This window comes from Alligator mississippiensis, chromosome 13 (assembly GCF_030867095.1).
Source record: "Alligator mississippiensis isolate rAllMis1 chromosome 13, rAllMis1, whole genome shotgun sequence".
Classification (NCBI taxonomy): Eukaryota; Metazoa; Chordata; order Crocodylia; family Alligatoridae; genus Alligator; species Alligator mississippiensis.
The window spans coordinates 28,926,113-28,949,349 of NC_081836.1; the positions used below are offsets into that span (position 1 = coordinate 28,926,113).

The 23,237-nt window shown below is 48.5% G+C and overlaps 2 protein-coding genes and 1 long non-coding RNA gene across 6 annotated transcripts in view; 2 read left to right on the forward strand and 1 right to left on the reverse strand.

The window, feature by feature from the left end:
• The window catches only part of LOC109280166 (uncharacterized), a 29,661-nt gene extending 27,794 nt beyond the window's left edge, over positions 1-1,867 (forward strand). For both annotated transcript variants that reach the window (XR_009456430.1, XM_059716973.1), the window contains exons 4-5: positions 487-537; positions 1,781-1,867. Coding sequence is in view for 1 of the 2 variants with exons in the window: in XM_059716973.1 (XP_059572956.1) it covers positions 487-526 (40 nt within the window). In the remaining variant the exon portion in view is untranslated. The remainder of the gene's footprint in view (positions 1-486; positions 538-1,780) is intronic.
• The window catches only part of LOC132244691 (uncharacterized), a 44,996-nt gene extending 26,605 nt beyond the window's left edge, over positions 1-18,391 (reverse strand). Inside the window, exons 1-2 of the long non-coding RNA XR_009456431.1 lie at positions 14,863-18,391; positions 14,137-14,280 (exon numbers count right to left, since the gene is read on the reverse strand). This is a non-coding gene — a long non-coding RNA (uncharacterized LOC132244691). The remainder of the gene's footprint in view (positions 1-14,136; positions 14,281-14,862) is intronic.
• Positions 18,392-18,479: 88 nt separating this feature from the next.
• The window catches only part of LOC102573323 (uncharacterized), a 42,983-nt gene continuing 38,225 nt past the window's right edge, over positions 18,480-23,237 (forward strand). The window contains exons 1-3 of one of the 3 annotated variants that reach the window (XM_059716969.1): positions 18,480-18,567; positions 21,613-21,654; positions 21,770-22,931. In XM_059716969.1, the coding sequence (XP_059572952.1) occupies positions 22,040-22,931 (892 nt within the window). In that variant the 5' untranslated portion in view covers positions 18,480-18,567; positions 21,613-21,654; positions 21,770-22,039. Of the gene's footprint in view, positions 18,568-18,956; positions 19,094-21,612; positions 21,655-21,769; positions 22,932-23,237 lie in introns of those variants that run through there. The other 2 variants (XM_059716970.1, XM_059716968.1) reach the window with 2 other exon arrangements.

Consider the following 23,237-nt stretch of genomic DNA (forward strand, 5'->3'; position numbering starts at 1 on the left):
CTCAGATTTTCACAGCTGTCTCAGAGATTTGGACTCTTTATTTTCATTAAAACAATTGGGAATTGGGCATCTACATGCCATACATTGCTTTGAAAACCTGAGCCACAAAGATGGTGGCTTGCTGCAATGAACCCCAGCTGGGCAAAAGTCTGACTTTGGTTTCAGCAGAGTCTGTACTGAAATCCATGGATTTCTTCTGGAGCTACACCAATGTAAATAAGATCAAAACTTAAGCACCAGTGTAGAACTAGTGACTTTGTAAAGTTCTCTGAGCCTGTATCAATGAGAAGGGAACAATATGTAATAAAATGCCCCAGTAGTAGAGTGTGAAAGCAACACCCACCCAATAGGAGTGTGCACAGTGCAGCTCTGTCAAGGGCTGACCAGTTAAATGACACCCCCCCCCACAGATATTTTTCCTATATATCTTTCTGATTGGTTTCCTGACACTTATTGTTTGTCTGAGCTTGTTGTTTTTTCTTTCAGGACTGAAATGACTGGTCAACCTGAGTCTGATAAAATCTAAGGCAGATCCTGGTAAGTATTTCCTGTTGACCTGTTTGACTTTAGCTTACAAAACAGTGCTATGGATTGGAACCAGAACTAGAATAATGGTTCCTCCTTTCTGCATCAGTATCATTTAGACTTATATACTTGCTCTTACCAGGCACCTCTATTAGCATTCCTTCCTGGGGGCTAGCCTCTGAAAGAGGCCATAGGTATTCCCAGATCTCTTCTCTAGGGGTGTAGGAATAGCAGTAACCTCATCTGAACCACCTGCAAAAGGCAGTGAGGGACCAAAAATGATGGCACTGGAGTAAACCCATTGACCTGAACTTTACATAAAGTAGGTCATCATATTTGGTCTTAGGAACTGAGGCCTGACCCAGTTCACAGTGAAGCCTATTGATGAGTCAGAATCAAGTTTATTTGCTACTTCACAGACTATCATTTTTAACAGAGCCATCTAGCTATTCTGGAGCTGTGGGGTAGGATTTAGAGTGACTGGGTGCAGCTTGAGTCAAGCAGCACTATTTCCTGCATCCCAGTCTGACCCTCAGCAATTTCATACAGACTATAGTAGAGCATAACTAATGGAGTTAGACCAGGGAGCCATGTGGCCCCACCTTTTTGTCTGATGGAGGCCACTCCTACTGTATCAAACTCATGAGCCTTACATACTGTGGCCAGCAGCTGTTAGTCAGACTAGGGGACAAGGTTTCCTATGTAGATGCTCGCTGGGATTATAGCTTCATCTATGATCCAGAATCTTCAAGAGGTTTCTTAGATGGACAGGATGCCTTAGTTAGTTGTGGGGAGATTATTACTGAGTGTGTCTACATATGCACATTTACTGCACAGTACTTTAGGTTACTACACAGCAACAGAAAATTACTGTGCAGTACAGGTGTCTATATGCGCATGCCTGTACAGCACAGTAACTATGGCAATTTATGCCAATTTGGGCATAAATTTGATACCTGCATCAGGCAGGTATCAAATTTACACCCAATTAGTTACTACACAGTAATGCACGTGTAGACACCTTACTGTGCAGTAAGTACATTTTTGGACTTGCAAGAGAAAATGTTTTATGAAAAAAATTATTTAAAAATTATTTTGTGAAAATGTTTCCATTTTTCAACCTGTTTTGGCCAGCACCAATGCTATTTCCACTCTTCTAGCTAAGTGGTGTTGGAGGAGATATATCCATTTTTGCCTCCTTCCAGTTAGTTGCCTGCCCATGGCACTGACTCACTTTTGCTTGTTTCTCCAACAGCTCCTGTTTCTCCTGTGTGTGGTGGCAGCTTGCAGAAGTAGTGACATTGTAGCCTTCCTGGAGGAGACCTGAAGTAGCATGCGGAGTGGCAGGGGGGTGTCCTTGAGCATGGTGGGGTGGGAGGGGGTGCTGCACATTGTACATTGTAATGACCTTTGATTTGATTTGATTTTTTTTAAGGCTAAAAGCTTTTCACTTTCCCTAGTGAAACCAGGTCAAATACATTTGCTATTTCTTGAGAATGAACTTCCCATCATGTTTGCAGATCTGCAAGCTTAATCTGATTTGAAATTCATTCATGGCTGGCAGGCTAAAACAAGCCCCTTTCCTGTTCCTCAGAGTGGTCTTAGCTTCCCATGGGACCCCCGTGCCTGGTATACAGTGGCCAGCACTGGGAAGAGGAGCAACCTCTACAGGCAGAAGAAGTGACAGACTCAAGAAACACTCAAACGTTTTGGCCTAGTCGGTTCCCTTTTATATTTTGGCGTGAAAAACCTGTCACAGCCCTGCTCTGTCCTGCAGCAAATCCCTTTGCTTTGAGTTGTCCTGTGACTATGAAAGCTCTGCCTGTGCCATTTCCTGCCTCCACAGGAATACTTGGTGCCAGCTGAGGGACTCTTTAGCTAGCAGACATCAGTGTCTTTTCTCTCTCCTTTTTTTTGTACAGGCTGCATTGGGCCCTGTTATTTACCCAGCAGACAGAGAACCACAGACTGTCTCCATACTCTAAGACTTGTGCTTCTGATTGTGAGATACTGGGGGTCAGATTTTGTTCTTTCTTACACTGGTGTAAATCCCAGGCAACTCCATTGCAGTGAATGGAGTCATGCTGAGTTTACACCCCTGTAGGCAAGATCAGAATCCAGACTTGATGCATTACAACTAGCATGCACTCAGATGTGCCATCGCTGGGCAGCCTTTACTGTTGGAATTTATGGCAGTCTCTGTCTCAAATTGATCCCAGCGTTGTACTCAAGTTCAGCATTCTGATGAGCTCCTACCACTTGGGTACGGACACGCACTTTGGTACACAGGGTCAGGCTGTGGGTTACTCCATGAACTTGAACCGTTTCAAAGATGCTTAGCTTTCCAGCAGCAAAGAGAGACTGTTTTTGTATCTCTTACTGCCCTGACTTGTCCTACAGAAGTCAATGCAGTTCTTCACAGGGGGAAGGGCTGAAAGATCTGACACTGAGCCTATATTGCCAAGCAACAGTTGCATATAGCAGATATTGCTGGAAGCTCAGTAACTGTAACCATCCCAGGAATACAACAGCTGCCTGCACAGCCCAGGTTCTCTTACTGGTGTGACACAATGGGATATGTAGGTGTTCATAAGAAACCAGCTAGTCTGACATGGGTGTATCATTGTCAGATGATCTGAGGATCCAGCTGGGTCCAAAAACCAAAGCCATTTCCTATTGCCTTAATAGAGTGTTTTAATTTAGAATAGAAACCAGTGTTCCGAGCATACAGCTGCGTATCTTTATTTAGCACTCTAGTCCCATTTGAGCAACCTTTCAAAGCCACTCCCTTTATGGCAGGGGTTTTATGGCTGGGCCAGGAGTTCTGCCTGTTGCAGTAAATTACACTGGGTTGTGTAGGAGGCCTAAGGAAGCCAGAGGACAGAAAAAGGAAGACTAATACCCAATGGGAGAGATGTGGTTACCACTAACTACTCCAGGTGCTCATTAAAACAGTCCACCTGCAGTTTCAGTTCCAAGCTGCAATGTAAAACCCAGACCCCATGAGACAAAGTCATTCCCCAACCTAGTGCTGTGGGTTTGCCTTAGTCCAGTTCAGTGAGCAGCAGAGGGGTATCTGGGCTGGGCTTCAGTTGTTAGTGGCATGTGGAAAATTTCTCAACAAGTCAAATACATTCCTGTTGCTTTACGGGGGATCATTTCCCTGGAATCGCAATATGGAGAAATGTTGCCCATTGGAATGTTTATTTTTTAACTGCTTGAATGGACAAACACATACTCCCCCGAGACCCAAACTGGCAGGGACTCTGGGGTTCTGGGAATGCAGTAGGGAGGAATTTAACTCCCATTATATTTTGTCGTTCAATCACTCTGCCTTAGAGACCACTAACCTCCTCCAGACCCAAGCAGTACAAAAGTAACTCTCAGCAGGTCCCTGTTCATGACTGGAGGGAGATTCAGGGCTCTGGGGATGGAAGAAAGCTAAAGTAGCTAAATGCAAGGACTTCCTCACACCTTCATCTAGAACAGACGCAGGTGGGGAAAGGCACTAAAGCTATGCACAATGGGATATCAGTGGAAATCAGACTGCAGTAACCCTCAGCAAGATGGAGACTGTTCAGCCTGTAAGAACTGGAGTAAAAGCAGTCCTGCTTGACCTGTTGGGAAGTCCATCTGGCAATAACCATTTCTCCAAGAGGTGACACATAGCACAGGCCCACTGAAAGGACAGTCTGCCACAGAAACAAGAGAGCATGCAATCCTGGGTGTCTTGATCCAGAGACTCAAGGTAAATGATAATGACAGTGAGTGGCTAAAGGATTCAGGATACATTGTGCTAGGTGCTGTACATGCATGTGAGACTTGAGTATTGGTTAAGACCAGGAGCTAGCTCCTTATACAGATAGCCCCAAAATCCTGTCTGGGCAGACATTGGGCTTGGTGGGTTTTCTAATGAAGGAGGCTCTCTCATAGTTTTTTCCATAGTAAATAGTAAATGATATTGTGCCTTTGGTATCACACTTTGGCCCCATCAAGGGTAAATATCCCCAGGACAAAGCAATTTCATGCCATTGAATCCAGTGTGGCAGCCTTTCCATGTAGGAGGAGACACATTTTGTACTGGAAGCATGTGAGGATGTCTCCAGGTTAGAAGTGAGATGCATGTTAGAAGTGCTTTGCAGCAGTAGCCTTGGCTTCATAGAGGACTAGAGATGCTGCAGTATCCAGCAACGTAGATTAGATAGAAAATAATGTTCCTGTTCATGGCAGGGAGGGAGCTCAGAGGAGTAGTTGTAATGGCAGTAGAGTGGATGTTGGGGTGGGTGGATGGGGTTAAAATGCACAGGTGCAGGCCATAGAGACAATGTTTACACTGCATTTGGGAGGTGCAACTGGAGCATGTTCCAACAGCAGAGAAACTGCAGCTGCACAGGCTGTTGCTTGGGCAGCATGAGCTCGCCATGGCCTTCTGTGCTGCCCCAGCTTCACCGTGATGGTTACCCACACTGGCTAGCATAAGCCTAGTGCAGGTTTGTCCGTGTGTCCTGCAGCTGTATTTCTGGGTACAGTATTACTATTGTTAGAAGAAGGGAGGAAAATCCCAGCTATGGGAATTTAAGTGATCCAGGAGACCCTGGACTAGAAAAAGCTGATCAGAATAGACTTGAGGATATTAGGATAAACTCTGCCAAGCCAATGATATACCTGCATTTGTATTTATGTGTATGTACATACGGAAGAGTCACTATGGTCTTTGTTACTGATCAGACTAAAATCATTAAAAACTGAGCTCTTATTGCCTCTGGCTCTCTTTATTCTGTAATGGTGCTTGAGTGCTCTCTGCCCATTTCTTTACTTCTGCTTCTGTGAACTAAAACTTTCTCTTATTTTCCTTACTGTAAATTCAGACCAGCTTCACTGAAGTCAATGGAGTTACTCTAAACCTGATGTGAATGGGAGCAGACTGTGGACCAAGACTTCAGCTATTGTAAACAGCACAGTGTAGCACTCTGCTGAATATCACCAGCTGGGCCTCTGGTCTGAATGCTTTTAAATGCATCATTGGAGAGAGACGATTTCAAATCTAAGGAGCTTTGCAAGTTTACAGGAGATGCTGGTGCATGGGATAATGAGATTCTGGCTCTGGGGGAGTTCTCATAAGGAAGCTGCTTTGAAAATAAATCAGAAAGGAATCACCATTTCAGCAACTCTTCATGTCAACATAAATATTTAAAGAGACAACTAAGGCACTGGTCAGAATAGCCCTGCTTTTCTGCTCTTTAGAGCTAATGGAAAAGGCTGCCTGTGTACAATGTTCCGGCTTTCATTTTCAAAGGGAAGAGTTCTAGCCCTCCTACAGGTGGAGAAAGACTTCAAAACATAACCTCGTCTCCTCCCCCCCACCCCCCCAAGTCTCAGAAAATAAAGAAAAGAATCTAAATTATTTTGGTTTTTAGAAGACTATACTTGTTTAAGCCAGTCCTCTAAGTTTCCGGCCCATGAGTTTGGAATGGCTGGGAATGTCAGCATAGTTTGGGCCTCCAAAATCTGGCCCTAAGTGACTTATCAATTGGGAGAATAATGTCATATCATTAATATTAGTTATCTATGACAGTAGTCAATAGGTCCCCAGGTATGGACCAGAGGCCTAGCCTTCCAGGCACTGTATAAAACATAGCCTGTGCCTGAAAGAACTGCTGACCTTTGCAGATAAGCTCTGATCACTGAATGGAGCAGAGCTACATGTAACATTGAGGGTTTCCAAAGCTGCATGAACCCTGCTGTTTTTCTTAAGCCATTTATGGCCACAGCAAGAATACAAAGCATGCTCTCACAAGTCTGTGCTACAAGCTAGTTGGCATTTCCTGGTGCTGTAAGCAGAGAGCCTTGATGCATTTGTATGAGCTTTTTAATAATGGATTCAAGCCTTCTAAAAATTGTTTTTTCATTTTTAAGAGGTGCAGTTAAGGAAAAAGACTCCACTGCTCTCCATAACTCCCTGGGGATGGAGTTTCTGGTGGCTACTAGCCTTTCTGATGGGTACCTGCCACTCTGAGATGTTTGATTTACTTTCCATATACATCTTCCTATATTCTGGGAAAAAGGCAATTTAACCAAGGACAACAAGGAAGAAACTTCATTAGAAAGGGATTTCTCCTTTATGAAACAAGTTTAACCATAAACCTTAAAACCATAGGAATAATCCCAGTCAAGCCTAACCTGCATTTAAAACTTCCAATGACAGAGTTTCTACAGTCCCCTTAGGTAAACTGTTCCAGTGCTTATCCATCCTCACAGTTAGAAAGTTCCTCCCAATATCTAATTGAAATCCTCCTTCTTGCAATATAAGCTCATTTCTTCTTTTTCTGTCCTCAATGGAAAGTGCCTGAGTGCACAGCACAAAATCTGCCCCAGATACATCCATTATAATCTTAGTTTTCCATAAATAGCTGCCTGTTTTCTTTATTATGGTGATGCCTGAGATACAGGGGCAGCAATGCAGAGATGATTAGTGTGCCTGGTGTTACAAGCAGGGCAGGTTAAATACCAGAGGTGAAGATATTTTTATTGGTGCTTTAACACACACTCACTGCAGATGTCTCATGGTCTCCAAATGTTATCTCACCCTAGTGATTCCCATCTGGAGGAAATAAGGCAGCATGGCACAGAACCCCTGAGACACCACAAAAGGATGCTGAAAAGATCCAGATAAAAGTAGGCGGGGAACTTTTTGTAATAAACCTTCCATGTAGTGACTCTGCTGTAAACTATGAAAGAGAGTGTTTTCCCAAAAGAGGTGTGTACACTGGGGAAATGTGGGTGGCACAAATATATGATGAAGACACAACAGGACAAAATTTTTCTTGCGCAACTCACTGCAGCCCTTTCATGACAGTGAATTCAGGTGGAGCAGAACATGGCCCTTTTTCAAGGTAAGACACCGGAAACTCCTTCCCGGCTTGCCCCTGGGGCCTTATGGCTGAGGGCAAGCACAATTCGGGGGCATCCAAACCCCAAGCCCTCAGGTTTGGGCCTGCAAGTAGGATTTCTACCAAAGGTTTTGGAAACATCTGAAGCCCAAAATGGGGGTAGAGGATGTTTGCCGGTAGTAAGGCCACTTAAGGTTATGGACTGACTCTCGGATTTGGAATTTGTTTTGGCTAATTTAGCTTGGAACACGGAAAATGTAATAAATAAAAAAAATTAAAAATTGCTATTGCCTTCAGTGGGAGCAGGCTTCTACCCACACACTACAACAACCAGGTACTTCCACTTGCTAAAGCCTAAAGCAAGCTGTATCAGCCTACCCTCAGACTACATTCATCCCCAATTCACAAAAGGGTCTTTTTAGCAGTTTCTGATACACTAGGCATCTCCACCTCAGTATCAGTGCTTTGAAGGGCAAAAGATCGAGAGAGCAAAAACAAATGCAAAGAATAAGAGTTATGGAGAGAGAGAGCATGGTGCTGACCCCAAGTTGTGTTGTGCAGAGCTGCTGCCCAGCCAGTCAGCCCCCAGCTTGTACTGGTGTATGGGATTCTTCTGTCCTAAGTGCAGGACTTTGCACTTGTCCTTGTTGAACCTCAAGAGATTTCTTTTGGCCCAATTCTTCAATTTGTCTCAGTCACTCTGAATCCTAGCCCTACCTTCCAGCATATCTGCTACTCCCCCCAACTTGGTGTCATCTGCAAACTTGCTGAGAGTGCACTCTATGCCATCTTCCAGGTCATTGATGAAGATATTGAAGAAAACTGACCCCAGGACAGACCCCTGGGGCACCCCACTTGATACTGACTGCCACCTAGACATCGAGCCATTGACTACACCCTCTGAGCCCAATGCTCCATCCAGTTTTCTATCCACCTAACAGTCCTTTCATCCAGTCTGTACTTCCTTAGCTTGTCTGTGAGACTGTTGTGGGAGACCATATCAACAGCCTTACTAAAATCAAGGTACACCACATCCACTGGTCCCCCCATGTCCACAGAGCCAGTCATCTCATCACAGAAGACAATCAGGTTGGTCAGGCATGACTTGCCCTTGGTGAATCCTAATCACCTTATTCTCCTCCAAGTGCTTAGAAATGGATTCCTTGAGGACTTGCTCAATGATTTTCCCAGGAACTGAGGTGAGGAAGACTGGCTTGTAGTTCCCTGGATCCTACTTCCTCAGCTTGCTTCAAGAATGCTGTGGGAGACATTATCAATTGCCTTGCTAAAGCCAAAATATATTAAGTCCACTGCTTTCCTCGCATCCACAGAGCTAGTTATCTCATCATAGAAGGCAATCAGGATGGCCAGGCATGATTTGCCCTTGGTAAATCCATGCTGCCTGTTCCCAATCACCTTCTTCTCCATATGCTTAGAAATGGATTCCCTGAGGACCTGTTCCATGATTTTTCCAGAGACTGAGGTGAGGTTGACTGATCTGTAGTTCCCAGGATCCTCCTTTTTCCCTTTCTTAAAGATGGGCAGTATATTTGCCTTTTTCCAGTCATCCAGGACTTCCCCCAATTGCCATGAGTTTTCAAAAATAATGGCCAGTGGCTCTGCAATCACATTGACCAACTCCCTCAGATACATTGCATTTGGCCCCATGGACTTGTACATGTCCAGCTTTTCTAAATAGTCCCTATCCTGTTCTTTCACCACTGTTGGCTGCTCACCTCCCCCAGACTGTGCTGCTCAGTGCAGTAGTCTGAGAGCCGACCTTGCCTGTGAAGACCAAGGTAAAAAAGGCATGGGGCCCAGGCCCTCTCTCCCAGGCTTCTGGTCTTCATCGACTGCATCTGGCTTGTCAGGGCTCCTTGCCTTTTGTGGCAGTATCATTGGTGCCCACATGGATGAGCAGCATGGGGTAGTAGTCAGAGGGTTAAACGAGTCTCAGTAATCCTTACTTGACATCTCAGATCCAGGCTCCAGGCAAGCAGCAGACCTCCCAGGACAACAGGTCAGGCTGGCAGATGGATCTCTTCATCCTCTACAGAAGGGAGTCTATGACCACCACCACTCATCGCTGTTTTTTGTGGCAGGTCTTGATCCTCCCCACCTTGGGGATTCCTGGCCTGGCCTCTTCCACCAATGGAATGTGCTTCTGCTTCTCTGTTGCTAGTGCTCCATATCTGTCCTCCAGGCTAACAAACCACTGCACATGGGGATGACGACTTCTTCTGGCTGCCAGAAGATACAAGCTTCCAGCTTCTACCTTCCTGGGAGCCCATGCCCTCTTCCTTTTCTTGCACCACCTCCGGCAGTCCTTTTTCTGGCAGAGGGACGGAGGGACACCATCAGAAGGCCCCACTCACATTACAGGCACTCCCCCACCTGGCTGACACTAGAAGGAATCTGTAAGCACCATCTGCACATCACCAAACCAGGACCTGGGCGGAAGCCTCAACGGTATGTAGTCCTGACTGGACAGACACCTCACAGGTGGAAGCAGACGAAGAGCTGAAAGTACAGTGGCCATCACAGAGGACAGTCCAGTTGTCCTCTGTCCTCTATCGATACGAAATTCAAGAGAAAAATAGAGGACACAAAGGCGTTGGGTTTCATATCAATAGAAGACAGAGTGGCAGAAAACCAGAATGTCCTCTATGATGGCCACCCTAGTGGAAGTGGCATTGGCTCTGGGATTGCAATGTCCTTGAGCCCATAGGCAACACATGCCTCCTGAGGCTGGGGGGGAGCACAGTGACTGCCTGCAGGTGGCACTGTAGGTGCCATCGGCAAGGGTGGGCTGAGCAAGGACCATCCACAGGTGGCCGCAATCTTCCAGGAAGAGAGAATGTCAGATGAAGACATTTCAAAATAGAGCATCTTCTGTAACTTCTGTCTGTGCTGCCTGCCAGGCTCAAGCTGTTCTCAGAATGAAAGGGGGGAAAGGGAGCAGAGGGAGTTCAGTCTGGCAGGGTTTCAGACCCTGCTGGGAGGTGGGCTGGGTGTACTGGAGCTCTCCTGAGGGGGTGGTGGTGGGGCTCCAATTCACGCACCCCACCCTCCAGAGCCATCTGGGGAAACCCTAGAATGAGCTCCCTCTCCTCCCTTTTCCACCTCCCATTCTGAAAACTTTGCAGCCTCCCAGGGAGGAGGAGCCATTGCTAGGGGAAACTAGCTGCAAGCTGGCAGCCAGCAGCTGGATTTCCCCCACACCTGAAAACCAACAGTGAACTTCTGTTTGTTCCAAGGGGTTCTTGTAACTCAGAATGCCTCCTGCAAAATATTCGCAGTCACAGCAGGGAAATACACTTCTGTCTGCACCCACTATGTCTAAGGGGTCTGTGAAAGATGACTATGATCAATCAAAAATATGTGAATACCCACACTTACAATTTAAAGAGGTCCACACCACCATTCATAATTTCCAAAGGGCTTCACACCTCCATCTGAAATTTTTTGGGAGTACAAATGAAAAAGGTTGAAAACCACTGCTGTAGTCTATCCAATATTTATTCCCAAAGTTATTCATATTCCAGATAAATCTGTACCCTCACACTTCTGTTGAAATGTTTCACATTAGACATAACACATTAGGAGCCTGAGTCAAGAGGGGTTATTGAGGAAAGGACTCACTCCTCCTTGAACACTTCCTTCAAGAAGCATTGTTTCTGTGTCCCTGTTTGTGGTTCTTGTCATTGTTCCAGCCCTCCTGGCAGAACAAACCCAGTGAGGTACATGGCTATAAGACCCACTTTACAGATGGGAAACTGAGGAAAAGAGTGATTTCTCCAGGGGTCTAACAAGTCAAAGACTTGAGCCCAGTCCTCCAAGTCCTAGCGTTATGCACTAGACCATCCTTCTTCTCTACATTCACATGAGGTAGGCTGTTGCTGCATCATTGCCTTCATTTTTCAGTAGGAATCACATAGGCACAGAATGATGAAGTGACTTGCCCAAGCTCTCATTACCAGTTGTGAACAGAATACGGAAGTCTTGTTCCTCAGCACCCTCCTCAATACCTAGGTGGAAACACCAGTCACTTAGCCCCATCTTCCTCCCTGAGTTGCAGCAATTTTGGATTCTACCAGTGTTCAGTCAGTTGCTAACATAAGTCAGGTTAGGCTCCTTCTGATGCACTGAATTCCTCATGTCTTATGACCTGAGGTCAAGTTTCCTTGGTTCATGTTCCTGTTTGCAGCATCAACTGATAGGCTTTCCTGTCAGGGGAATCCAGGATGGTTCTGATTAAGATTTATTCCTATGCTCTTAATCATCCCACCCCTTCACAATTCCCTCTTGTTCTGCCTCAGAGCAGCACAGGCTTCAGGAGTAAGCACAGTAGCAACTGTACACAATTGGGCAGGCTGGGCTTCCCAAGCCCTTGTGTCATACTCACTGCTAGCAGACATTGCTGGGGCAAAGCTTGGGAGTCTAGAACCACTAATCCCAGGGCCGTGGACTTGGTACTGGGGAAAAGAAGGAAGCTGAGGGAGCCCCCAGTGCTGAGCCTTGGGCAGGGCACATCCGCTAGAGATTTCAGCATGGACTGTGGATCTTTTGTAAAGGGGACAGGATGTCATCTGATTCTGATTACTAAACCCAGTGGTTAGAAACAGCCTTTCGCAAGGATGACACAAGTGCTCTTTCTGCAAAGGCAGTTTCCAGAAGTGAACTACTTACAGATTTGCTTCCATGCAAAGAGCCTCGTGGTGGCTGGAAAGAAACCAGAACTACACCATTTCCAAAATTCACAATTAAACAAACTGTATTAGGAGGAATATTGGATTTCCTCTCTTAGTTCTGGTTTACTGGACAGAAACCAGCTTTGTCTAAAGATTCGGGCAGGCAAGCATCAGGAGACCAGCCTTCTGTTCCTGGCTTAACTAGTAACCTTCTGTGTGACCTGGGACAGGTCAGTTCAGTTCCTTCCAGTCTCTACCCCTCCAGTCTCCACCCCTCCATCTTTGCCAAATGCTTTGAGATCCCACACTGAATTCTATATTGTGGAAAATTAGGACTGTCATAGGGAAAGTACATTGAACCTTTACCTTTTATAGAGATATATGAGTTATAGAAATACCTGAAAATCAGCCAAGCTTCAAAATCCCCCATATATGTCTTCCTAGCCATCACATTTAACCAGAAGGAGCACACAACTCTGTGCAAATGAAAGTCCTGATCCTGTCGTATGTCACAGCCCATTGGAATTTGGGGATGCTCCACACATGACTGAATTGACCCCCCTGCGATTCTAAGTTCTGCAGATGGGTAGGAGATATAGGCAGGGATATTTCACTGCAGGATATTTCACTGCATTTCACTACAACTGCATTAGCCCAAATCCTGCTTATAAAAACCCTATCTTTACCAAACCCAAATTCCTTTGTCATAATGATGATGCATCAAATTGACTATCCTCATTAAAGCAAGCATCCTTTTTTAATTATTTTTTCTCCTGGTCCCATGAAGTATTATAATGTATCATAATACCTCTAACTGAAATGCAGCCCACTGTAGCAAATTTCACAGCACTTATTTAATGACTCACATCTCCAGTTTAAGACGAAAAGTGAAATGTTCCACATACAGTTGAAATAACGGGGGGGGGAAGCATGAGGACTCAGGAACTTGTGTTCATTTCCTCATTGCTCCGTTATTTATAGTGCTGAATCATGATATGTTCTGCACCTACTTGCATTTGTTTTTCACTGGTTCAAATGTCTGCAACAGAAGGGGCAGGACAACACATTCTACACAGGCCTCTAAAGCAGGGATCCATTCCCAGGTGTGGTCTACTCAAGCATCTTTCACATTTAGGAGGTGAGTCCATCAGCCAATCCCTCTCCACCCCCCATGAAAAGCAGATAGTCAGCAACATAGCTTGGAAATAAATATGCTCATTTTATTCTTCCTCAGTAATCAGTGGTAGGTTCTGAGCCCATGGGCATGTTAGTTAGCAGTGGGCCACACCCCACTGTTATATATTGCCAGCAAATAAGCTACTGCTTATTCAGTAAACCTACCCTGTTGCTGTGCAATGGTTCAGAACAGTGAACCACCAATAGGTCTGTGCAGCTGGCACTGCTGTAATGACTCCCAGCTGGCACTGGCAGGGCACTGCTGGCAGGACACTGCTATGGGCAATATCACAGTAATCTAATGTCTGTGTTAAGACAGCCCTTCCTGTTAAATGCCTATGTATAATCTTTGTTTTACGCCCAAATAGAGCATAAGGGCAGGGGGAACTAACAATTTAGAAACTTCTCTTTTGTTTATTGGGAAAAAACCCAGTTCTGTCCAAGGATTCAGAGCAGGACACTGTGAACATCCCAGCAACCTCAGAGGGCATCACCACACCTAACTCCCAGAGCAAGTAGGCCACAGAGACTAATACATCTGGAATGAATAGGACGCTTTTGGCAACACATGGGTTCTCACTACTGTAAACAGTGGTTTTTAATGCAAAAACACAAGACTGAGAAACCCAAGTGTTGAGTCGCACAGCAACTGCCCTCATCTGGGACAGTTTTGCTGGCAGCTGTACTGCCTGCTTCAGTAACTGGGTACTTCGGAGTTCAAGGTAGAACAGGAACCTCTTTCCTTCCCCAGGTTATCCAGCTAACTTAGTGTCAAGGGTCTAATGCAGCCACTGCTATAACACACCAAACCAAGGCCTCCCAGGACAGGGGAAGGCTTTGTCCTGGCCTCTCACCAGTTGGTGAAGATGATCATCCTGAAGCAGGACATGAGAATCCATCAGTGGAACAGTCATCACCACCAGCAATCCCCTGCAGTTGAGGATGATTGTCTTCCATGATTGTCTTATGTGGGTCTGAAGATGGCTGACAAGGCCTACCTGGAATCAACAGACTCTGTTGCAGCTCAGGCCCATGTTTCTGTGGTGGACCAGTAGGGGGCGCCCCTGCCTTGAGCCACCCACCTCACTGCGCCCGACCACCTTCCAGGCTCCGAGTGCCTCCCTGGGGTGCCTCACATCCGGCAGACCCCTTCCCTGGAGCACACCTGCTAGCCTGGGGTTCCCACCGCCACCATCCAAGGCTCTGGACTCAATTCTGGCTCTGCGCACCTTGGAAAACACAGGCCTGATCGTCCACTTGGTACTGGACCCAATACAGGCACTTGGGGCACTTCCCCAAGTCAGGGGCTTAATAGGAAAGTCTCCCTTAGTCCACAGACCTAAGGGGCCTCCTCGGCATAATTTAGACCCACCCCTCAATAAGTCTCCCACACCGGTCACAAAGGAGAACTTTATTGATTACAGGGGGTAGGGTGAAAACAGGGTAAAAGGTAGCGCAGTATCATAGGAATATCAGAGGGATCCCATAGAGCAAACCAGTATGGCTGAGGTAGCCTTTTGATCATGCATCTGAGTTACCATAAGCTAAATATCTAGTCGAATCTTGAGTAGCTTACTCACACGCATCATCCAGAGGTGGTTGGAGTTTTCCTCTGGAGGCAGGTCACTCTTTGAGCATGCGGTTATGAGGAGAGAGCCTGTTTCAGATGGTGAAGCTCCTCTCCCAGTTTCAGATTCACCTCGATGACCACATGTCTAATGGCTTCCTTCTTCCTGGACCGGGCCTTTAAATAACCTTTCTGACCTCAGCAGCCCAGTCCAATCGAAGCTGCTAGTGCTGGCCACTAGCCAACCAATTAAAAAAGCATCACAGGTCACCTGGGCCGGTTAGCGGGGCTTTTCTCTCCCCCTCCCCAGGTGACCAGAGAATCCACATCCGAGGCACCAGGCTTTTGTCATGTAGGCAGGGAGGAAGATCCCCCTCCCTGAGGAATTCAACACCAGCCTCTCACGCTGGCAGAGACAGATTTCTGGAGAGGGACACAGACGGTGGCATTTCTGCCACAGTTTCCACACGAGGTGGGTGGCTCTAGGTTCTCCGTTTGGTTCGCAGCAGGCTGTTTCTGCCACTTGCATTTTTCTGTCTCCTGTTGTCATCATAAGGCAGGGGCAGGCAATTATTTTGGGTGGAGGGCTGCTTACTGAGTTTTGGCAAGCCAACGAGGGCTGCATGACAGGCAGCCAGGGCCAGATAAATGTTAATTTTCTAGATTTTTTAGGGGCTCTGCGGGCCAAATAGAATGCCCTGGTGGGCTACATCTGGCCCACGGGCTGCATTTTGCCTACCCCTGTCATAAGGTTTCAAAGTACTAAGATCCTTGCAGCAGACTCTCCCTCCATTTGGGGCAGTCCTGGGTGATACTCTCCCATGAGGTGTCAGAAAGCTCAATTCAGTGAACTCACAAGGCATCCCTTGTGTGTGAGTTCAGTGCACTCAAAATGATTTGGGCCAAGGCATGCTGGCTGTTAGGTGCAAACTCATGCCATTTCACCTCTGGGAACTACACAGAGATTTTAGGACAGGTGCCTCTGCAATATCTGAGATAGACTGCAAAATGTCTAAACGCAGATCACCTGGACCGATTCTAACATAGCTGGGCATCTCCATCCCTGACCAGTAGGGGGCAGGTGAGGTAACCAACTCATTATCACATTATGCATAGTTTTAATTTTGTCAGTAAAGATGGCTGAGTTCAGCATGTTAGCCCAAGTCTTTTGCTTCAGGGATGCTCACTATGTGAGGCAGGTCCATCTTGGAGTCTGTACTGCTGTCCATGACAATCTGCAAGTCCTCAACATGACACATCTCCTGGGGCATCACTGTAGTCACCTGGGAGGGCTGTGTGCTTTCAGCCATAGTGGATTTGGAGTCTACCACTGATCTAGACAATGTAAATGTGTCCATCATGTGGTGAACTGCACCGTGTCATCTACTGTGAGGATGTGGGACAGGTCCTCATGGAAAGCCCATGTATTCTTGCATGTGCCAGGCACATGGTTGATGTCCTGTGTTCTCATGAACTGCTGCCTCAATACCTTGTACCTGGAGCAGCACTGGATCCAATCAAGGTCATGCCCATATGCTGCCATTTGCAGTGACCTGTTTGAAGACTGCCTAGTTTCAGTGGCTTGAATGGAGTATCTGCTACTGCTTGACCTCTCTTCAAATGGCAAGATCTGCTGCCTTCTCCCAGGTCCAACTGGTGCTGCACTTGCAAATGTCAAGGATGGCAAGGATAGTAGAACCATCATTGTAGGTGGATAGATGTATGGAGGAGGGTATCCAAAATGGACGTTGGCTCAATGTGTGAATGATTGGTCTGATGTCCCTCATGAGTGGATGGGACTGAGGATGGGTGGATGTGTGTGTCCATGGTTTTCACAGATTCATAGATTCGTAGATGCTAGGGTCGGAAGGGACCTCAACAGATCATCGAGTCCGACCCCCTGCCTAGGCAGGAAAGAGTGCTGGGCTCATCTGATGCCTATCCAGATGCTTATCCAGCCTTCTCTTAAAGACCCCCAAGGTAGGGGAGAACATCATCTTCCTTGGAAGCCCATTCTAAAGTTTGGCCACCCTTACCGTGATGAAATTTTTCCTGATACCTAGCCTAAATCTCCTGTCAGTTTGTGACCATTGTTCCTTGTTACCCCAAGAGGTGCCCTGGTGAACAGAACATCTTCAATCCCTTCTGCGTCCCCCTAATGAATTTGTAGGCAGCTACAAGATCACCTCTCAGCCTTCTCTTGTGGAGGCTGAAGAGGTCCAGGTCCCTCAGTCACTCCTCAAAGGGCTTGTCCTGTAAGCCCCTAACCATACGAGTGCTGCCACCAGGGCTACAGTGGCTACCTCAAGTTCAAAAGGGGCCAGGATTAGGGTGGGCGTGGTGTCTTATGGGACGCTCTGGGGACCATCTGGGCTGCTTATCCTGAGATGATCTTCCAAGACAACTGTTCAGATGTACTTTGCAGTGTCTCAGAAGAAACTGTTGCTGCTTCTTATCCCTAATGGATTTTCATGCTTTGCCTCAGGACACCAGAAATGAACATCTATACAACCACAATGCCCTGCAAGAAAAGTTTCTCCTGGGGCAACATCTGTTTACAGCTTTCAGATGAAATGAGCAGGGGCTGCAGGCAACAGGACGGCCAGTTTCCAGTCCTAACAACTCAGCCTTGGTGCAGAAGGCCAATGGAGATTAGGCATCAGCTCCAGCCCTTGGCTTGCTGGGCTCAGAGCCACAGCTGAGGTCCTCTCAAAGCATGTTCCCTTGGCCACTTTGGGGTGCAGATTCTGTGAGCGGCTCTAGAGCAAGGGTTCCCAAACTGGTGGTGCACATACCCCTGGGTGTACGCAAGACATCTCTGGGGGGTATGCAAGAGAAATTGTGCAATGGCAGATTTAATTTTCATTATAATTATAATTGACATTTATGGGGTGAAAATATAAAACGTATCTGGCAGCCGGTAAATGTGGAAGGGGGGGTGCAACAGGAAAAAGTTTGGGAACCTTTTCTCTAGAGGAGCCCGCTGACACAGAAAGGGGTGGATCCGCCCGTGCACTCGCACCCCGCTCCCGCTTTGATTCCTGCTCCACCCAAAGTTTAAAACCAAGCGCCTGGCAGTGGCAGCAGCGTTTCTGCGCGGGCAGTGCTGAGGGGAGTCAACTGACTTCATGGCTCATTGTCATGTCCCTGGCACCCCGCAAGCGGTTCTCCACCCCGCTCCTCTGCGGGCCTTCACGTCTCGCCAGCCCGGCCAGGCTGCTCCTGCTCATGCAGCTCCCATTTCACGTTTTCTAGCTCGTCCCGCTGAAGTGATATTTGTTGTGTCTTCAGCCTGAGACCGAAAGACACAGCCCTGCCCCGGGCCGTTAGCGAAGCTTCGTGCTGGGCTCGAGGGGAGGACGCCCTCGCCGGGGGCAGAGCCCGAGGTGCCGGCTCCTGCTCTCGGGGCGCCGCCCGGAGCCCGCTGCCCGCTGCCCGCTCCGTCTGGCGTGCGCCTCGCGGCAGCGGGCGACGGGCTTTCCCGCCCGCCCGTGGCTTGGCGCTCGGCGCCGGGCCGGGCCGGGCGGGGCGGGGCGGGAGAAAGAGGCGGTGGCGCGGGCCGGGACCCCCCTTCCCTGCCGCCCCGCCCGACCCCGCCCGCCCCGGCGGCCGCTCAAAGGGCCGCTCGTGCCGGCTCCGCTTCCTGTCCCGCTCGTCCGGCGCGGGGAGGTGGCGGCACCCGGACGGGCCGGGGCTGCGGCGGGGCGAGGGGCCGCAGGTAGGCGCCGGGGGTCTCTCGGGGCCGGAGCGGGAGCAGCGGCAGCGCCTCCGACCCGAGCGCCGCGGGGGCCGGGCTGCCCTTTGTCCGCGGGGCCGGAGCCGCCCCGCCGCCGCGCCCGGCCCACCTGGAGCTCGGGGCGCGGGGCAGCAGCCCGGGGCCGGCGGGCGGAGCTCGGGGCGCGGGAGCTGCCCCCTCCCGGCGGGCAGGGCGCGAGCCCGGGGCTGTTGCAGCCTTGCCGCCAGCCCCGGGGCCCTCGCCTCCCTCACCCCTGCCCCGGGGCGCGGGCCGCGGCTCTGGCCAGGCCAAGAAAAGCCCCGTCCGGCCTGACAGCGAGCCCCGCCCGGGCTCCCAGGGGCTTCAGCGAGAGCCGCGGTCCCCGGCGCTGCAGACTGAGCTGTGAGCTCGGCTCGGCCCGGAGCGGGTCCTGCGAGGCCTGCAGCCTTGCAACGACTCCCCGCCTCTCTCTGGACAGCTTCTTCTGGACACTCCTGTGTCCTGGTTTCCCTACGGCTTCTCCCTGCTGGTTGGTACCCAGAGCCCTGAAGACAAGAGGGGAGGCTTCTCCTGGCCCAGCTCCGCAGTCAGCTGCAGGGGGGAGAGGGCAGCTCGCTCTGCGGTCTGGGGACCAGGTGGGGGAGTTGTTCTGGCCTCTCTCTGGGGGTAAATCAGGGCAGCCGGCTCTGCCCTGTGGGGGACAGCATCCCAGACCCAGCACAGGGCTGTTCCAGGGCTGATCAGAGCCCTCAAGAAGGTTTATTCCTGGCACTGAGTACAGATGGGGCAGACAGGGCTGGGTGGAGGGCTGTCATGCCTTGGAAGCATGGGAGGGGCATGTGCTGGGTGAGAGGCTGCCAGCAGCTGTGGGGAAAGAGCCTATGAGGGAGTGTCTAGAGGTGCAGCCCAAGGGGGGAGCCCTTACTGACTGCCTCTCCTCCCCCCATGATCTGTCCTTCTTTTGAATTAAGAGGCACTGGAAGCTTTGTGTCTGGGCTGGGCTCTCAAGTTGCTGGTTATCAGCCTCCAGGAGTCACTTCTTCTGACAGAAGCAGCAAAGACATGGCAGGACACAGACAAGTGGGGATCCTGGGTGCTTATTCAGGCAGCTGAAGCCTATGTTGCCATGGCTGCTTCACTGCTGTTGGTACCCAGGCTAGTCAGATGACAGCTTGTTCAGGTAGGTCTGTTTACCCAGGTTGCAGTCACACCCCAGATAGCAGCATGGATGTGGATAGAGGGGCAAAGAACTCCCAAAGGCCTTTGCACTGCAGGGGTGGATGTTTCCAGATTTGCTGTGACTTTTGCATCTTCAAGAGGCAGTGGATCGTGTACAGCACTGGGCTGCTGCTTTGCACTCTACCTGGGGACACCAGAAAGAGCTGGGGAGCTAGGTGTGCGCACTTCCCTTCTCTAACCAGGTCAAATGAACTTTAATAAAAGGCTTCCAGTACACTGGGAAAGGCAGGTCACTGCCCTGCTGTATGACCAAGGGGAATGGCACACAGACTGTGGCACCATCTGTGCAGGATGTGAAGATAGGATTTTTTCCTCCTAGTCATGGGCATCACTTCACCTGGTTTAGAGGTTGTAGTAAACATGTTCACCACGTAACTGGAGCTGCCCACACATCTAGACTGTGCTCAGGTTATCTGGGCTAGGCAGATACCGGTGACTGTTAATAGAAATGCTCAGGAAGTGGAAAAAATAGGTCTGACCTTTTTGATGTCTTTGTCAATTCCTCCCCACCTCCAATTTCTGTTAACTACGCTGCTGTTTCTGAGAGCAGCTTTGTGGAAAATGCTCTTTTTGGGCCTCTAACAGTATTGCTAAAGTGGTACTATGCTTGGTGGTGGTCATGGAGATGAAACACTTAGAGTAGTGCAAAAGTGATGCAAGCAGAATATGTGCTGACTTGGCACACAATGTGGGTGAAAAAGCAAAAGAAACAGCAGTTACCAAATACATTAATTTTGCTTCTTCCTCTGCTAACCCTCCAAGGGGTTCAGTGGCTGAGTGGTGACTGGGTGTTGCAGCAACTCCTGAGGTATAAGGTTCAGCCCTGCACTGAGCTAATGCTGAAAGCTGTCCCCTTTTGACCCAAATGTGTATTTTTGTCATTCACGCTGTAGAGTCAAGGTGGTCTAATATGATGCTAGCTACATCACTGCCTTGTGTGCTGTTGGCTTCAGGAACTGGCCCATTGCAGTGCATTGAGCATGCCGTTTGACCTGGACCTGGACCCTGACCCTGTAGCTGCAGTGTGAATGTTCTGCCTTAACAGAGTTATAATGAAAGGACAACTTGTTCTAGAAACCTTGGATGCAAGGAGAGGTGAAGAAGCAACTACACACAGCCCTAAATTTGTGTGGGGCTCTTTCAAGTGTGTATGGTGTATACAAATGGGCATAGGAACTTCAGACTAATTTAACCAGTCCTGCCACTAATTGGCCCATCCAAAGCTCTGTGCTGGTACAGCTATACTGCCTCCAGGTTAGGAGGCAACCCACACAAATAGCCCAGTAAGCTTTTGAGGTTCTGCTACTGGACACAGTAAGGTCACCACATAGATACAGCTGCTCAGAACTATAGTGAAGGCCAGGGAGGTTACTGCAGTCAGTAGAGCTGTCTTGTGATGGATGCCTGTAGATGTAGCAATAACAGCAACTCCAGCCCAGCCCAGCAAGCATGTTATTCTTTTTATCCATCTGACAAGGACATTGAGTACTTTCCTTTTCATGTTCTTGTGACAATGTGTTTAGCAGAATTCACAGATTTGTTGGAATCTGACAGGTTGCACCATGAGTGTGTTTCTGCTATGGCCTCAAACTTGCAACCTCTAGGCTGTCAACCATGCACCTTAGTGCCAATGCAACCCCAGCCCCTGGACATCAATTCATATCTTTAATATTATGGTCCATTAATTGAAATGAACTAAATGGGCCCAGAGGGACAAAGATGTTAACCTGATCCCGACCTGACACTGAGACCTTGGCTGGCTTAGTTCCAGGGCAGACTTATCGCTGCTAAAATCCCCTTCTATTCCAGGTACAAGAAAAGAAGAGTGGCATTTGAAATGTGAAGTTTTGGGTAAGGCTTGTTTGGGAACTGCTGACTTGCAGTAGGAACCTCTACCCACCAAGAATGGTTAATGTTATTGTGTTCCTTGGGCTCTGTAACTTATGTTTACTCTTCTCTCCAAAAGGTGGAATTGGGCAGTCTCGCATCCTACTGATTCACTTCCCATCTGTGCTGTTGCACTGTCCCCTGCATGCATCAGACTCCCGTGGAGCCGTGGTCTCCCTCTGCTGGTCTGTGCTTGGATCTGAGACTTTCCCTTGCCATTCTATAATGGCAAGGCAGCTGTGGTGCTGAATAGAATTCCATTAGCTAGTGGTACAGCGCATAGCCTTTTCCCTCTTGTGTCAAACTAGAACAGAAATCCTTGTCCCTGAGGACCTGGAAGAGCTCCAGAATGGGAGCCTCCAGCATGGGAGCTGGGCAGCTGACTGGTGTGATGCTCATGGTATGCATTTGGCTTCTCATGGTAGCTGCTCAGAACCTCATTAAGAACCCCAGGGACCAGAAAACAGAGCATGCACTTCTGATAAATGAGATCAATGCGGACAACCCAGGAGAAGACACCTCTGAGTTTGTGGAGCTATATCACACCAGTGGTCAAGCAGCCCCCTTGGATGGCTACTACCTCATCTTTTACAATGGCAATGGAAACCTGGCCTACAGAATCCTGAACCTCAAGGGCTACACCACAGACAGCCAAGGCTTCTTCCTCATTGGGTCCTCCACAGTACAGCCTCGCCCCTCGGTGATCTTTCCTAAGAATACTATCCAGAATGGCCCTGATGCTATTGCCCTGTACTATGGGAAAGAGAACTTCCAGGAAGGCATGCATGTCACGAGTGATGGTCTGGTGGATGCCTTGGTCCATAAATCTAAGAAGACTGACAGGGCAGATGTGTTGCTCAGTGTTTTGACCCCTGACAGGGATGCATTCCTGGAGGACCCCTCCTTCAGGATCTTGGATGAGTCAATAGAAAGGTGCCGTGGAACAGATTCTCAGTGGGTTTTTCAAGTGGCGATGCCCAGTCCTGGCAGGGACAACCATTGCATCCCCTCTTCTCAGCTGAATGCTTCTGCTGCACTGATCAATGAAGTCCACCCCATGTCCTTTCCTGGGGAGTTTGAATTCATAGAGCTTCAAGGACCTCCTTCCACCATGCTGAGGGACTTAGTTCTGGTGCTGATTGAAGGGCTTACCAAAGAAGTTTATTTCTTCATGGATGTTTATGGCAAAACCTCTCCAGATGGCCTACTTCTGATTGGCTCAGTCCAAGACAAAACCCCAGGTAGGACTCCAGACTTCTGGTTGCTGGGGCCTGTGCATATCTGCAAGATGGGATTATGGGTATCAGATAAGCAAAGCATCTGTCCTTCGCTTTGGGAAAATGTCTTTTTTATTCTGGGTTTCTACAGTGTCCACTTCAATAGATCAACTGGGGACCTGAGGTGTTATGATAATACAAATAAATCACCAGTCTCTCTCCTTTCCTGTTCTCCCCCAAAGTACATCCCAAAGGTGAACCTTCTTGAGGAATTTTGTGTTAGTGTTTTGCTGCTAGGTGTTTTGGGGACTATGGAAGACCAGGTCATTT